Genomic DNA, 15,142 nt, shown 5'->3' on the forward strand with positions numbered 1-15,142 from the left:
GAGAAAACAGGAGAACGCGACATGACGTGACACGAGGTTTATTTATAACTTAGTAAATATCTGTTAGTAGAAATTAATTATAAGGTCACAAAAATGTTTTTAGTTAAATAATTTGAGTTAATCCTCAACATGGCAGCAATGACATAAACAGGGGTCAAAATTTTATGATTACCGGAAAAAATATTACTAGCCAAAACCTACTGCGGTAATCTATATTCTGGTCATCTTTTTTGATGTGAATGAATTCTGCAAAATGAAATAAATACTGTTAAATAATTTCCAAGGCTACAGACCAGATATTAATGGTGGCAGATATTAATACTAATTTTCCCCCAAATCCATTTTCTCCTTCTTCCTTTAATATTAGAACCCTCTCATTTACTTGAGCACGGGCCCTCTGTAAATAAAGACCGTTTCCAAACCTCCCTTGCAGTTAGGCATGGCCAGGGGCCCACCCTGGCTGAAGGAAAGGTGCCCCCTACTCCTGCAGAGCTCAGGGGCTGCCCAGGTAATACAGCAGAGTTTGCTTTTACCAATACAAATACCTCACCTCTGATAAAGGGCCAGTTCTTAGAGGTATAATACATTTTATCAATTTTGAGACATACATTTCCCCCACTTGCTATTATCTCTGAAAACGGAGTAAAACAACTGATGACATCATGCAGCTGCTTTTGGGCAGTTTGGGGTAATGAGATAGTTGTCATTGCCTTAACCAATTTATTCTGCTTATGTTTTCCTTTTACGTATGCATGAGTGTGGCATGACAAAACTGTTTATCCTAAGTCCAGAAATTTTTTAGTAAGTATAAAATAAATACTAGCAAAACTTAACCTATACTTAAAAATCTTTCTTAATGGTACAAAAAAATAATAGTGTATTTTAAAATGGATAATGTTTTAGAGACTATGAAATAAACTTAAATCACTAAGTCTTCTACCATGACACAATATCCAAATGTGCCAAAGGTATATAGTATACAAAATATGAGTTTATTTTTATTTTTTTTTGGAGACAAAGTCTCATTAATTTCACCCTTGGTAGAGTGCCGTGGTGTCACAGCTCACAGCAACCTCCAACTCTTGGGCTTAAGTGATTCTCAGCCTCCTGAGTAGCTGGGACTATAGGTGCCCGCCACAACATCCGGCTATTTTTTGGTTTAGCTGTCATTGTTGTTTGGCATGCCTATGCTGGGTTCTAACCCATCAGTTCCGGTGTATATGGCTGGCATCCTAGCCACTGAGCTACAGGCGCCAAGCCACGAAATGTGAGCTTCTAAGTGAGACTGTCTTGAACTTAAATTTCAGCTCTCTGTTTACTACTTTATTATTGAGACCTGCACATGTTACCTACCTGAACCTCAGTTTCATGATTATCACATGAGCAAGACACCATCTTGGAGTCCGCTGATATGAGAGCTAATGTAGTAACTAACAGTTATAATACAGATAATATCCTAGCTACTCTGAGCACTTGGCATGCAGCATCTTAATTTAGTCAATAATTCAATGAAGAAGATATTCTTACTTCCATCCAATAAACAACTACACAGAATGGATCATATTTCTTGCTGCAGGTCCTGCTGTGCTGCCAATTGGCTCCACAGCTGTTGTCCCTGACACTGGGCTCCTCTGGTCAGTAACCACCAGACAGCAGGGAAATGAGGGAGCAGCCACGCAGCTCCTTGCCTGTCTGATGGATGCTCCTGCTCCAACCTCGGTGCTAACTAGTACTCCAGGAGCAGGCCTCACCAGACCACAGCTCACTGCCTCAACAGGGCGTACCAAACGTCATGACAAACAGGGACTGCCGGTCTCCTTCACTTTGGAAATCTAATTTTTCTTTTCTAGGTGAAACTGGTTTAAAAATTATCTTGTTTCTTTGGAACAGAATTTTCTTAAAATGATTACATTTAAAATTCCCTGCCTCGTCCTCAAATTTAAGCCTAAAATGTTCAAAGAAATTAGAGGGGGGAAATTATAAGTCATAAAAACCTTTAAACAATTTAGCCAGAGAACATGTTAATGTCACTTTGCAGGGAGTGGAGCTTAGTTTTCAATATACCTCATTTAACAGCATTTAAAGCTTCTCAAAAGATTTACCACCCAAACCCCACAGACTCAGAGAGGACCCTAACACAGCATATTGGAAGAGGTGACTTTTTAAATGTATATTCACAGCTGACAAGCATACGTTTAGACCACAATCCAAAAACTGGTTAAGATTTTGAATACAACTTCTAAATCACCATTTTCACACATTCAAATCCAATTAAAATACAGACATTTAAACCACCTTAGGCGACAATTCCTGTCACCTAAGGCCAACAGGAAAATAAACTAACTTAGCATATTGGTACTTTATAAAATGTACCTTCAAAAATGACTTAAATTCTTCAGATCTCTTCCACTGGACAGTTAATTGCTATGTTAGTAACTTGCTGATAGACTTGTAAGACTTAAAGTATCATCTCTTTCAGTATGTTTTAACTTTGAACCTGAAGGGAAACCATCAGTTTACCTTTAAAGCTCTCTGAACGGCAGCCTTCTTCAAGACATCGAGGTTAAATTCTAATGGGTTACTCTTTTAAGTCAGAAGAAAACGAATATACCAAGGGTTAATAAAACATGCAATGAGCATTTATGTAAGGTTAATGACATGAACATTTATGGGAATAAACAAACAAAATCCGTTAAGAATTACACAAACCACCGAAAGCCATGTACATAATTCTGCTCAAGATCTCTTTTGGGAGCAAACCCTGACCCACCTGCTCAGGCTGCACTGAGGGTGCCCTGTGTCCCACCCCTCATCCTCTGTGATCTGAAAGGCACAGAGTGAAACTTGAGGAAAGATCTCTGCTGCTGAATGGCTCCTACAACACCAACAATGACTGAGGGTTTGTCTGACCCGGGGCAGGAGGCGACACCCTCCCAGCAACACCATAGCAGGGAAAGTGCAGAATGACCAGGCCCAGCTTCTCCTGGCTTCAAATAAAGTTATATTATTATGCATTTCATGTTCTACTTTTACTGAATTTTTTTTTCAGTTCAATACTTTCTCACCTTCAAAAGGGTAGCACCAAGTTGTCTCGCAAGCTCCTAGGACTAACATTTAAGATTTTATCTGTTTAGTTGTAATTAATTTCGAATGGCAAGTTAAACTTCATTTTAATGTTTTTAAATTAAACACCACCAGCAGTCCCGGTGCTGAGAGAGGATAGAGCATCTGGCCAGGCAGGAATTCAGATACAAAAGCGGCCCCCAGCTGAGTTGTCTCCCAGACCCAGGTCCACAGCGCCACTCTGGGTGTAGCCTGGACAACAGCACCTTTCACCTTCCCTGGTGACGCTGGTGCAGAACGAGGCTGGAGCTGCTGGCTTGATGTGAGAGGATAGACAGCCTCAGGTATCATAAGAACCTTTCCTGAAGCTCACTTTAGATAGATACAGCCCATATTAAATCTACTGATAATTCTAACGTACTTCCAAGTGACACGAGGAGGGAGGCTGTGGTGTGCGGCTGGGTGTGCAGGGCAGCCGCGTGAGGCCACAGGTAAGACAGATGCACCATGCAAATGCCCTGGCAGGCACAGGTCGGGAGGCCTCTGGAGTTATGCACCTTGCACCCTTGGGCTCCTCAGCACCAATGGAAGCAGAATAGCCTCCTGCACTTTTATTAAATTGGAGCCAAAATGCACAAAGTGCCCTTCCCATCATCACCCTAAGAGTCTCCACAGTAGCCGCGTTACGTAGCTGGCATGGCTGTGTCTAAAAAAGGCATTCCCACAGGCACTGCTACTCCCAGATACACTCTATGCACAAAACTGAGAAGCTGTGAACTTTATTCTTTTTTTTGAGACAGAGTCTTACTTTGTCCCCCTCAGTAGAGCATCACAGCTCACAGCAACCTCAAATTCTTGGGCTCATGCAATTCTCTTGCCTCAGCCTCCCAAGTAGCTGGCACTACAGGCACCCACCACAAAGCTCAGCTATTTTCGGAGACAAGGTCTCGCTCTATCTCAGGCTGGTCTTGAATTTGTGAGTTCAAGCAGTCCACCCACCTTTTCCTCCCAGAGTGCTGGGATTATACACGTGAGCCATGACTCTGGCTTGGAAGCTGTGAACGTGTAATGTGGGAACAGCCCACTGTGCCGGTGTCCCTGTCCCATTGCCCCTGGCTCTAGCTTCAGTCACATTTGCTTCCTGTGTTGTCACTTGTGAAATGTGCCCACGGACCAGGCACACGCGGCCCTTGGAACCCTGCCTGGTGTCAGAAAGGGATTAGTGAATGTGTCACCATTTAAGCCTCAGGCTCCAGAGCTGGCCACGAGTCAGAGCTCATCCTACTGACTTGAATCCTGAAATTCAAGCCCAGGATTTGATCAAAAAGGCAAAGCTCTAAGAGGCTACATGAGAAACAGGGCATTTCTAGCACAGAAGAAATTCTTGTTTTAGGGTTTCAGATGGAGATTTGGCGGTGGTACTCTCATAAAGCTGAACACAGGGGTGTTCTGAGTGGATGGAGGTGAGAAGCAGTAGACTGGTGGTCACAGGGTCGCACTACTGCTGGCTTCATACTGAAAACCAGTGGGCAAAAAACAATTTTCAAATACATCTGACAAAATATTTTATGTGATGCATATGTTCTGTTTTTTCTTTTTTTAAAAAGTCCTGCTGTGTTGCCCAGGCCAGAATGCAGTGGTAAGATCATAGCTCACTGCAAACCCAAACTCCTGGGCTCAAGCCATCCTCCTGTCTCAGCCTCCCGGAGTGGTTGGGACTAAAGCTGTGTACTACCAGGCCCAGCTATCATAGTTTTTAAGTATTTTGTAGAGGCAGGATCTTGTTATGTTGTTCAGGCTGGTCTCAAACTCCTGGACTCAGGTGAACTTCCTGCCTCAGCCCCACCCACCAAGTGCTGGGACTACAGTGTGAGTCACCACCTGGCCCATATGCATAGATTCTCATAAATCATAAAGCACAGGGTGTGAATTTGACAATGTAAAAGGTTAGTTAACACTAATAACTCAGCAATGTCATAGGCTAAATACTACAAAGCAAATAAAAAATTCCTGACACAAGGTCACAAATAGTTCCCTTCTGCAAAACAGTGGTTCTCAACCTGTGGGTCATGACCCACAGGAACTGTATTAAAGGGTTGCGGCATTAGGAAGGTTGTGACCTACCGCTGCAAAAGGAAGCAGTTGTAGGATGGGAGAAAAAAAAAAAAACTATTGGAGACAGATTAACAGAATTTACACAGAGGAGCTGTTTTATCCTTTATATGAGTTTATGATGAAATTTTCTGATAAGAAATACCATAAGCAGAAAATCATTTCTTTTTTTTTTTTTTTGGCCGGGGCTAGGTTTGAACCCACCACCTTCGGCATACGGGACCAGCGCCCTACTCCTTGAGCCACAGGCGCCGCCCCAGAAAATCATTTCTTAAAAGTGATAGAATAGGACAGGTGTGGTGGCTCATGCTGTAATCCCAGCATTCTGGGAGGCTGAGGTAGGTGCATTGCCCGAATTCATAGGTTCGAGACCAGACGAGCCAGAGTGATACCCTGCCTCTAAAAATAGATGGGCATTGTGGCAAGAGCCTGTAGTCCTAGCTACTCAGGAGGCTGAGCCAGGAGACTCGCTTGAGCCCAAGAGTTTGAGGTTGCTGTGAGCTGTGATGCCACAGCACTCTACCGAGGGCAACAAAAAAGTAAGACTCTGTCTCAAAAAAAAAAAAAAAAGTGATAGAATATCTTGTCATTAGGTACCACTGACCCCTTTTGACTTTAAACAGGTGTGAACAAACAGAGGCGAGGCAATCATGCTCACACTCAGGGTAAAAGACTCATCAGGTCTTGATGTTCCTCATCCATAGTAGGCAAAGCACCTGCTCTTTAAGCTCTGCCTTCTACTCTTTTTTTTTTTTTTTAATTAAAAAGAAACTGAGAATGCCTATAGAAATCCTTAAAAAACAGAAATAAAAACACTATAAAAACACTATTAGATTGAAGGGACAAATGGACTTTGAGAATCTAACTGCTGGAGGAAGTCTGCAGGACTGTCTATCTAGACTCACGACTAAGCCACTGGTGGCTGTGACCTCAAACCAAGTGAAAATAGCCATCTGCCCCAAGTACCAAGGACAGTGCCAAGAACAGCAATGCCAGACATAAAGGACACGGGAAACAGAAATAATGTGATCAAAACCTAAAAATGCTCAACTATCCACTCCAGGAAGCTCTTTAAATTCCTTAAAAGAAGCCGAATCATAAACGCAACATAGTTTTCTTCCCTCTTTGGACCTCTGGTTAAACCATGTGCGAGATGGCAAATTTTCATTATCAAATGGATGAAATTCTAACTTCATGTAACCACACATAGCAGACGGAGAGGTGACGGCACCTCAGGGATTTTAAAAGATGCCTGAGTTCTGACACTTTTGTGCTGGTCAGGAGGAGAAAGTAGATTTAAGAAAGTTTTGTGAAAGTTTGCAAAGAAATATTTACATCTCACATTGAGATGAAAGACAAGAAAATCAATTTTACCATGAAATAAATTTTAAAAAAAGAAAATCAATTTTAAGCATCATGGCTTCATTTCTTCTTCAAAAAAGTTGTTATTATTAATTTTTATGGGCTAGTGTAGTTTAGGAATCTAGGCCTGCCCTCCCGCCCTGGCCAGCTATGCTCATCCCATGTGAGATGTAGGCACCAATGTCACAGGCGTGTCACAGTCTACAAAACAAGCACAAAACAAACGCACAGAGGCTGAAGTCATGCAGGGGACGAGAATGCATGCCACACCATCCCAGCGCCGGGCAGACTGCTCGAGAGGCTCCAGTCCACACTCTGGCAGTCTCCATCACAAACGAAAGAAGAAAGAACCCGGAGGACTCACAAATAGTGCTCTATAGACTGAGGCAGTATTTTCACAAAACACTAGTCCCGACGCACGCCTCTCTTTTAAGTAGCCACACCCAAAGTTTCCCTCGTAGATATTCTTGGGAGAGTGGAGACAGGAGGAGAAAGCAGAGAACGGTGGATTGTGATCAATGCGTGCACCAAGAAACGGGGTGTGGGGCACAGGCAAGGAACCCCACACCACACAGGGGACAGTTAGCAAGCCCCACTCAGACGCCCGGAGCACAATGGCTGTGAAGATCCCGGCCTCTGTCGGCACAGTGGACTTCACACAGGCACCCTTTAAAACTTTGATTTCTTGTGACAACACACATAGTTCTAAATAGAGACTTAACTCTTGCCAATTCATCAACACTATTCTCTACCAGGGGTCCTCAAACTGCAGCCTGCGGGCCACATGAGGTGGTGTGATTGTATTTGTTCCCGTTTTATTTTTTTACTTTAAAATAAGATATGTGCAGTGTGCATAGGAATTTGTTCATAGTTTTTTTTTAATTTAAACTATAGTCCGGCCCTCCAATGGTCTGAGGGACAGTGAACTGGCCCCCTGTTTAAAAAGTTTGAGGACCCCTGCAACAAAATCACTCCCACCAGGCATTATAAAGACTTTAACAACATTAATGTGATTGAGAGCAAAAAGTCCTACTTTACAAGAAATTCTGTAGAAAGGTTAAATAATAATGAAATAGCTTTCTCCAAATTGAAATCATATTTAACCAAAAGATTAAGGTAAATACTTTAAGAGAAATATAAGAATTTAAGAAGTTCAAGAAACTTTCATTAAAAGAGTACAATTATATATAATTACATGCCTCCAGCATGAAATAAATGCTCAATCATATTTTAACTGTTAAGTTAGAATGTACTAAAGCACAAACACATTTAATTCATTTTTGAGCAAAGCCCAAGTAACTGCACAATTTTCAAAACTTGAAAGGTACTAACTGTAACACAGGATGCGAATCCTATGAACTATGAGGAGAAAGTTTAACCATGGCAAAGCAAGGCTACCCTAGATGAAACTTTATAACCCACATCCAGGATGCAGTGTGGAAAAAAGTTGACTTACATGCTTTTCTCTCCCCAAGTCAGCATGGACAGAGGGAGAGAAGACGCAGGAGGGCGTTCACTGGAGTGTGAGCCTGGGGGGAGGGAGGGGCACAGGGTTCACGAAGAAGGGACCATGACCCAGGGAGGGACACCTGTGTCTGCCACAGACACGGAGAAATAGAGACTGACCATACAGTCAACCAGCACGTGGCCACTCAAAAACATTATCAAACAATATCACGTTAGCCATGATAACAGTGCCTTAAATAGGGGATTTACCCTATGACAGGGGAGACAGACCAACTGTGCCTCACAAGGTTCAATTAGTGAGATTCTCCTCCAAGGCTACAGTGATGACCTCTAAAACTATTTCATGGTTTTTCTCTAAGAAGGAAACAATTCTGACATCATGCTTTCAGGCTGTAGCCACCATGTGTTCCAGAGTAGATTACTCAGAGATATTGTTTCTTTTTGTTTTGCCGGAAACACCCCAGCCAGTGGCCAGCGCACTGTCCAGCAGCGCCCCCCGGCCACCCGAGGCCTGATGGCTCAGACAATGCCACACCATGGCCAGGATGAACCTGGAGTTTGTAGTCAGAGCTGCCTCATTTTAAATGACTCTAAATAGAGACAATTTCCATCCTTAGGAAACTAAGTTTTAATATTGAGTGATTTTTTACAGAATGTCTTCTTCCCCTAACTAGCAGTCATCTTTTCCTATGTATTAGAGATTTCTTCATAAAACATGTCAGAGTAAAGATAATTCTGAAAATCCTGGTTAAATCCAGTAAGGTGTGAATATAAATACGCATTCACAAAGCAAATACCAACTCATCCTTCTCTGCCATTTGTGGGCAGTGGTGGTAAAGTGGGAAGCACACGGTGAGAGCAGCTGGCACATCGCAGTGAACAAAGCTGGGCTCCCAAGCAAGACCTGCTCCCAAGAAATAAGCACCCAGGTGAGCTGCCACAGTGTCACCTACCGGAAGGTTCCTCGCGGAATCCAAATACAAGATCAGCAATGCAGAGGAAAGACCATCGTTGGCTTGGTCTTTGTCGGCTCTGATATCTGCGAGCACCTAGAGGGAGGTGAGGAGCTCAGCAGGCAGGCTTCCCCAGGAGATCTCCTACCCGCAATACTATGTCAGTTACACTCAGGAAGAAAGCTGGAAAAAAACCACCCCACATTCGCCACAGAGAACAGAAACAGTGTCTTTAAACAGTGAGACTGTTACTCCATACAAATCAAGTTTGTGGACCACTCAGGGATCTGTGGCTTTCCAAATCCCTGTCCAACATCATAAAGCAGGTGTGGCTGACATATGAATTTCATTAAAAAGATCTTTAACCTATCCCTGGTGCTACTATAGAGAGCTGAAGTACAATAGTCAACATTATTGCTGCGATCTGTAACACCTTCAGCAGCAACACAGTGTAGAGGCTGGCCTCAGTCGTCAGAGTGCTGGTGAGCAGAGAAGCCCTCCACGTACCTTGTCCAGGTGGGACGCGTTTGGCAGCAAGGTGAGCCACTCCAGTCTCAAGTGCAGCTTGCCCTTGGGCACTTCGTCCAGAGTGAACCACTGAAGTGAAATGGGCAGGTCAGCAGAGCTCTCCCAAATCACACTCTGTCTCTACTGCCACATGAAGCAGCAGCGGCTCCCAAGTAATGTGGGCACTTCACCTTGTGTGTTTAGCGTTGTGCTCTTTGAATGCCTGCGGACCTTGTGGTCAGAGGTGACGACTACACAGGCAGAGGTATGTGACCCTACGTGATCCATGGCTCCCAACACTGCCCACTGCTGCCTACTCCACACCCTAGTGTTCCCGTGGTGTCTAGCATGGCACTAGAAATGTCTTCGAATGAACCTTAACGAATTTACATTTACAGATGACAACATTAATTCCAAATACTGAATTTAAATATAACATAAGTTAACATACTTGTCCTTATCATCACTATAGACCAACTATGAAAACAGCACACAGACGTGTCAGCTTCAGAATCACAGAACGCTAATCCACCATGCTCCCCAAGAGGACTCTGCCTCTCTGCCCGGTGTACTCAGTGCCTGCTGCACGGCAGGCATGAGGAGTGCGCTCACGTGCAGGCCCTTCATGGATGGAGATGTGTGTCATTCTGAAAGCAGGAGGTTAACACTGATTTGGTTAACTATGCTTCATTTATTTAAATCTTATCCTCTTTTAGAAGCTGCCACAAACTTTCCCTTTTTTATACTTTTTATTCTGATAGTAAAAACTGCTTTCAGTAGTGTCCTCTTACTGTGAATTCCCACTGCATTTATAGATATCTCCCCTGGGAGAAGTCTTGCTGGCCACACTGTGTCACTCCCACTGTTAACTCCAACTATGATGAAAACTGCCCCCACGCCTCTGCCCTCACCCTGCAGGGATCATGTTTGCCTCCAATGAAGTCAGCTGTACATCTGTACCCATAGGATAGGTAACTCAATACATACTATCTGATTTGACTCTTGAATATATTTCTTTTCACTTTGTTATCCTAAAAAGCCTCAATTATTAACACTTGTGAAGCAGACATTGCTCATATCATGTGAGTTAGGACTCCGGCACTGGGGGGGGGGACAGCTGTGGGTCACACTGTTTGGTAGACAACAGGACACTGAATTGACGTTCATCAAACCGACCGATACTCAGAGAAACTTACTTCATCTAAAAGGCGCTCCTTTTCAACTTCAATAAGATCGATCATAAGACTATAAAAATAATAATACAACAACTTTAGAACTTAGGAACACATTTCCTACAACTGAAATTAACTTAAGCATTTGTCTATAAAAAAGTGCTCCAGAAATGCAATAAAATGCTACATAATTTACCAAAAAACAGACCTCACAAACCTTCCAGTTTCTACCCAGGAGTGTCACCAAGGTAAGAAAGAAGAGGGTGCAGTTTTGGGGAGGATGGAATACTAGTTTGGCCCAGTTAAGGTTAGAATTATAAAAAAAATAAGTCTTTGCCCAGTGTGATGTGCAGCCCTTTACTTTACACGTCTCCTTTGGTGCCACTGTCCACTGCTTCAGGCTTCGTCACCTGCCTGTGTGATTATGCTTTCTGCCTTCCATCCTACCCTGCATGGCGTGCCCCAGGAGGAAGACCATTTAGTCCCCTGGGACAATCCTGCTTTACTTTCAGGAATGGTGTCACCACCTCCATGAAGCCAGACAGGATTCAGACAGGACGATCACATACTAAGTCCACACCCCAACCCTCTGTCTGTGTCTGGGTGTGGACCCAGAGCTCTGTTCTGGTCTGTAGCAAGAGCCTCCAACCTCAACCCCTGACAGTCCAGCCTGCATGCTGGCCTCACTAAAATCCACATCTGATCCCAACGCTGTCCTACTCAGAATCTGTCGATTATTTCTGGTTGTCTTAGGAAGCCTTATGAACTCTAAAGTCAAGGCACGAGGCCCCTCTAGGTGAGGCATAGAACTCGCCAATGTCACCTATCCCTGCATCTTTTTTGCTACAATAAATTAAGTTGAATAATTAGGTTAAAATAATAAACAGTAGGTAGACATGTAGTTTTTAAAAGCTCTTTTTTTCTAACTATACTAAAGTTTAATTATATGAAAGTTGAAGTAAACAAATCAATATTTATATTGTCAATGTGTAGGCATAATATAAATTACTCTAGCCCAATAAAAATTAACCCAACAAAGTAAAACAGTGAAAATACCATTTCTTTTTTTTTTTGAGACAGAGTCTTATTGTGTAGGCCTGGGTAGAATGCTGTGGTGTCACAGCTCACAGCAACCTCAAACTCCTGGGCTCAAGTGAGCCTCCTGTCTCAGCCTCCCATGTAGCTGGGACTACTGGCAAAAATATTTTGCCAATTATTTATAGTGATTGCGCCTGCCAACCCCCCTGATCAGTTTTTCCATTTTTAGTAGAGATGGGGTCTCGCTCTTGCTCAGGCTGGTCTTGAACTCCTGAGCTCAGACAATCCTCCTGCCTTGGCCTCCCAGAGGGCTGAGATTACAGGTGTGAGCCACCATCCACCCCTAAAAACCCATTTCTAAAGTCTGGAATGGTGACACTCTCCACCCTCCACATACAAACAGGTTCTGCATGTAGCTTTTGAGCACTTTAAATGGGGAGAATGAAATTAAGAACAGAATTTTTAATCTAATTATAACTGATTTAAATAGCTACATGTGGCTAGTGGCTAATGTAATGGAAAACACACATCTAGAAGCTTTTCTTCTATTAAATATAAAACTATTTAGGAAACAAAAATTTTAAGAAATCTAAGAAGGAACAAATATTATATCTAAGAGTCATTTCAAAAATATATAACATGTATATAAATTTATTTTAAAACTTGTATTTTTGAGTGATTACTTAAAACAGTGAGCGTTCTTCTGTCCTCCTTCAATAGCCATGAAGGTTTTATTTACCTTCCTAAAAAGTCGTCCTTGTCTGGATCTTCATCGAAGAGCTCGATCTCTAATTCTTGGCCAGGATGTTCATAGACTAAAGCCTGAAAGATTAATGGTGGGTGATTATTGCATTTTACTAATATAGTCATCTGTCAAGTATGATGATCACAGTAAATACCACCATGTATTTGTCACTAACAGGAAATACTTTTTAACGCACTTGTATTTTCTGTCAAACCTCACGAGTCTCCACCAAACCTGCCCATGTGGTAACCGTGTGCTGGGTTTGTTTCTAGCCATCCTGAGCCACCTCTCAATCGGTCAAGTCCAGTCACTCTAAAAGCAGGTAACTGGACATCACCCCTAGGCCTGGTCTGAGGCCTGAGACAAATAGGAGACATAGGACACGTCACCCATCCAGAAGTGGCTCCATCCAGACTGTGGAATAAGCACAGATATTGATTTAGCACCACTGAGAGTAAGGAAAGGGCAGGAAGGGCCGGCCAGCTGGGAAGGGGAGGCTAGGTAAATGGTTTTGAACCGCAACTAAAAACTCACTACCTGGCTCGGCACTCGTAGTTCAGTGGCTAGGGCGCTGGCCACATATACCAGGGCTGGAGGGTTTGAACCCTGCCCGGGCCTGCTAAACAACAATGGCATCTACAACCAAAAAATAGCCAGGTGATGTGGTGGGCGCCTGTAGTCCTAGCTACTTGGGAGGCTGAGGCAAGAGAATCACTTAAGCCCAAGAGTTTGAGGTTGTGAGCTGCGACATCATGGTACTCTACCGAGGGCAACACAGTGAGACTCTGTTTCAAAAAAACCCCCCAAAAGTTCACTACTTGTGACCCAGATTTCCACTCTGAGGAGCTTTACCTGGGGAAAACCTGGCCAAGTGAAAAAAAAGACAGTCACACTGTATTGAGTGCACAGTGCGGGATTCTGACCTCAGCAGCCCGGACCCCCAGGGCAAACAAATGATGGTGTCTACTCAGTGAATTGTCTTTAAAAAATCACAGATCTCTATTCATAGACAAGTAAACATGTTCAGATGTATTAAATGAAAAGTTTACAAAGCAATGCATAATTAATCTCATTTTGGTATGTGTTTAATATCACATGTAACACCTTATAATTAGACCAGCTTTTCACGTCACAAAAAATATTTTGCTAATTATTTATGGTGATAGCATCACAAAATTAAGGTTTAAAATCTCATGTGCTGGCAAGACAATAATGTTGCGAGGCAAGGAGAGAAGGTAAAATACTTTTTTTCCAGAGCTAGCAATATGATAATACTTTTCAAGATGGAAATTAAGGGAAGAAAGTTTAAGCGATGGCCTCACTGGGCCACGCACCCATGTGACAGGCTGAGGTTGGACGCCAGCTGCCCTGCTCAGGTCCAGCCGGCCATGCGGCATTACCTCGTACACCTCATTCCACTTTGGACTCAGGTTCTCTTTGATGACCTTGCTTTGGAAGATCTGACTGCCGACTCGAATGATTCCGTAAGGGTCTGACTTCCCCTTGACAAGTCCCTTAAGATAAGTATCTTTCCCCTGAAGATCCTGAGCTTCAATAAAATGTATCCTTAGAACACCCTGAAAAGAAGAACAAATGTTTAGATCATTTGCTGGTTCCTTTGAATGTAAGATGGCTGTGTACCTGCCCCTGGAGTGGGGACTACTCTCAGCTGGGGCTGGACCAGGAACAAGACAAAGACTTCCTTCCTGGGAGGTGTCCTTTCCAGCCAGAGAGACATACCAGCTACAGCACCAGGGTCCAGCGACACACTCACCGCATTTTCAGAGGTAAGAATCATAAAGGAAAAAGACATTCTTTTCTAATGCAGTGTCACATTAAATCTGTTGAATGCCAACAACGTAAGTAATTTTAGCATCAAAATAACTGGGGTATAGTTACTCTTAAAAAATATAAGAATGGCTCAGCGCCTGTGGCTCAAGTGGCTAAGGCGCCAGCCACATACACGGGTTTGAATCCAGAACTGGAGGGTTCGAATCTAGCCTGGGCCCACCAAACAAGAATGGTGGCTGCAACCAAAAAATAGCCGGGTGTTGTGGCAGGCGCCTATAGTCCCAGCTACTTGGGAGGCAGAGGCAAGAGAATCGCTTGAGCCCAGGAGCTAGAGGTTGCTGTGAGCTGTGATGTCACAGCACTCTACCCAGGGTGACAGATTGTCTCTACAAAAAAAAAGTGTGTGTGTGTATATGTATATATACAAACATATATATGATGTGTATACATGTTTGTTGATTTGTGCACTATTACTGAGAGATAATTTAACCAGAAAGGGTAAAACGGTATCAGAGAAAACCTACCTAATTCTATTTGGAGGCTTGAAAATAAAAATAATATACTCGCTGAAATAGGACCAACTTAGCACTCCCTCTTAGTAGAAACAAACAGTGTGCCCACACCAATGTGACTGCCCACTGCAGCAATGCCATGGACTGCAGGCTTCTGGAGGCCAACGCTGTGCTGACTTCAGGGTGGGCTCTCGCATTACCCCAGGAGAGACTGCCACACTGGCCTCCCTCCCAGACTAGCTAAGGCGTTTCATGTTCCTGACTACCGAGTCCTTGCCATCTTTGAAGGTATTTAATTTGCTGACGTGAAGGTGACCTCAACATCTGCAACTCATCCCATTTTACAGATGAGGAAACGAAGGCCCAGCCATGCCAAGCAACAGGTCCACAAATCAAAGCTACTGTGAAGCTCAAGAGCTG

General features: G+C 43.3%; 1 protein-coding gene across 3 annotated transcripts in view; it reads right to left on the reverse strand.

Moving 5' to 3' along the window:
• The window catches only part of ESYT2 (extended synaptotagmin 2), a 111,173-nt gene that overhangs the window by 18,296 nt on the left and 77,735 nt on the right, over positions 1 to 15,142 (reverse strand). Inside the window, exons 9-14 of one of the 3 annotated variants that reach the window (XM_053608800.1) lie at positions 13,820 to 13,996; positions 12,414 to 12,496; positions 10,661 to 10,709; positions 9,465 to 9,554; positions 8,958 to 9,053; positions 6,902 to 7,003 (exon numbers count right to left, since the gene is read on the reverse strand). In XM_053608800.1, coding sequence (XP_053464775.1) covers positions 6,902 to 7,003; positions 8,958 to 9,053; positions 9,465 to 9,554; positions 10,661 to 10,709; positions 12,414 to 12,496; positions 13,820 to 13,996 — 597 coding nt within the window. Of the gene's footprint in view, positions 1 to 2,520; positions 2,584 to 6,901; positions 7,004 to 8,957; positions 9,054 to 9,464; positions 9,555 to 10,660; positions 10,710 to 12,413; positions 12,497 to 13,819; positions 13,997 to 15,142 lie in introns of all 3 variants that reach the window. The other 2 variants (XM_053608801.1, XM_053608802.1) reach the window with 2 other exon arrangements.

The sequence above is a fragment of the Nycticebus coucang genome, chromosome 11, assembly GCF_027406575.1.
Source record: "Nycticebus coucang isolate mNycCou1 chromosome 11, mNycCou1.pri, whole genome shotgun sequence".
NCBI lineage: Eukaryota > Metazoa > Chordata > Mammalia > Primates > Lorisidae > Nycticebus > Nycticebus coucang.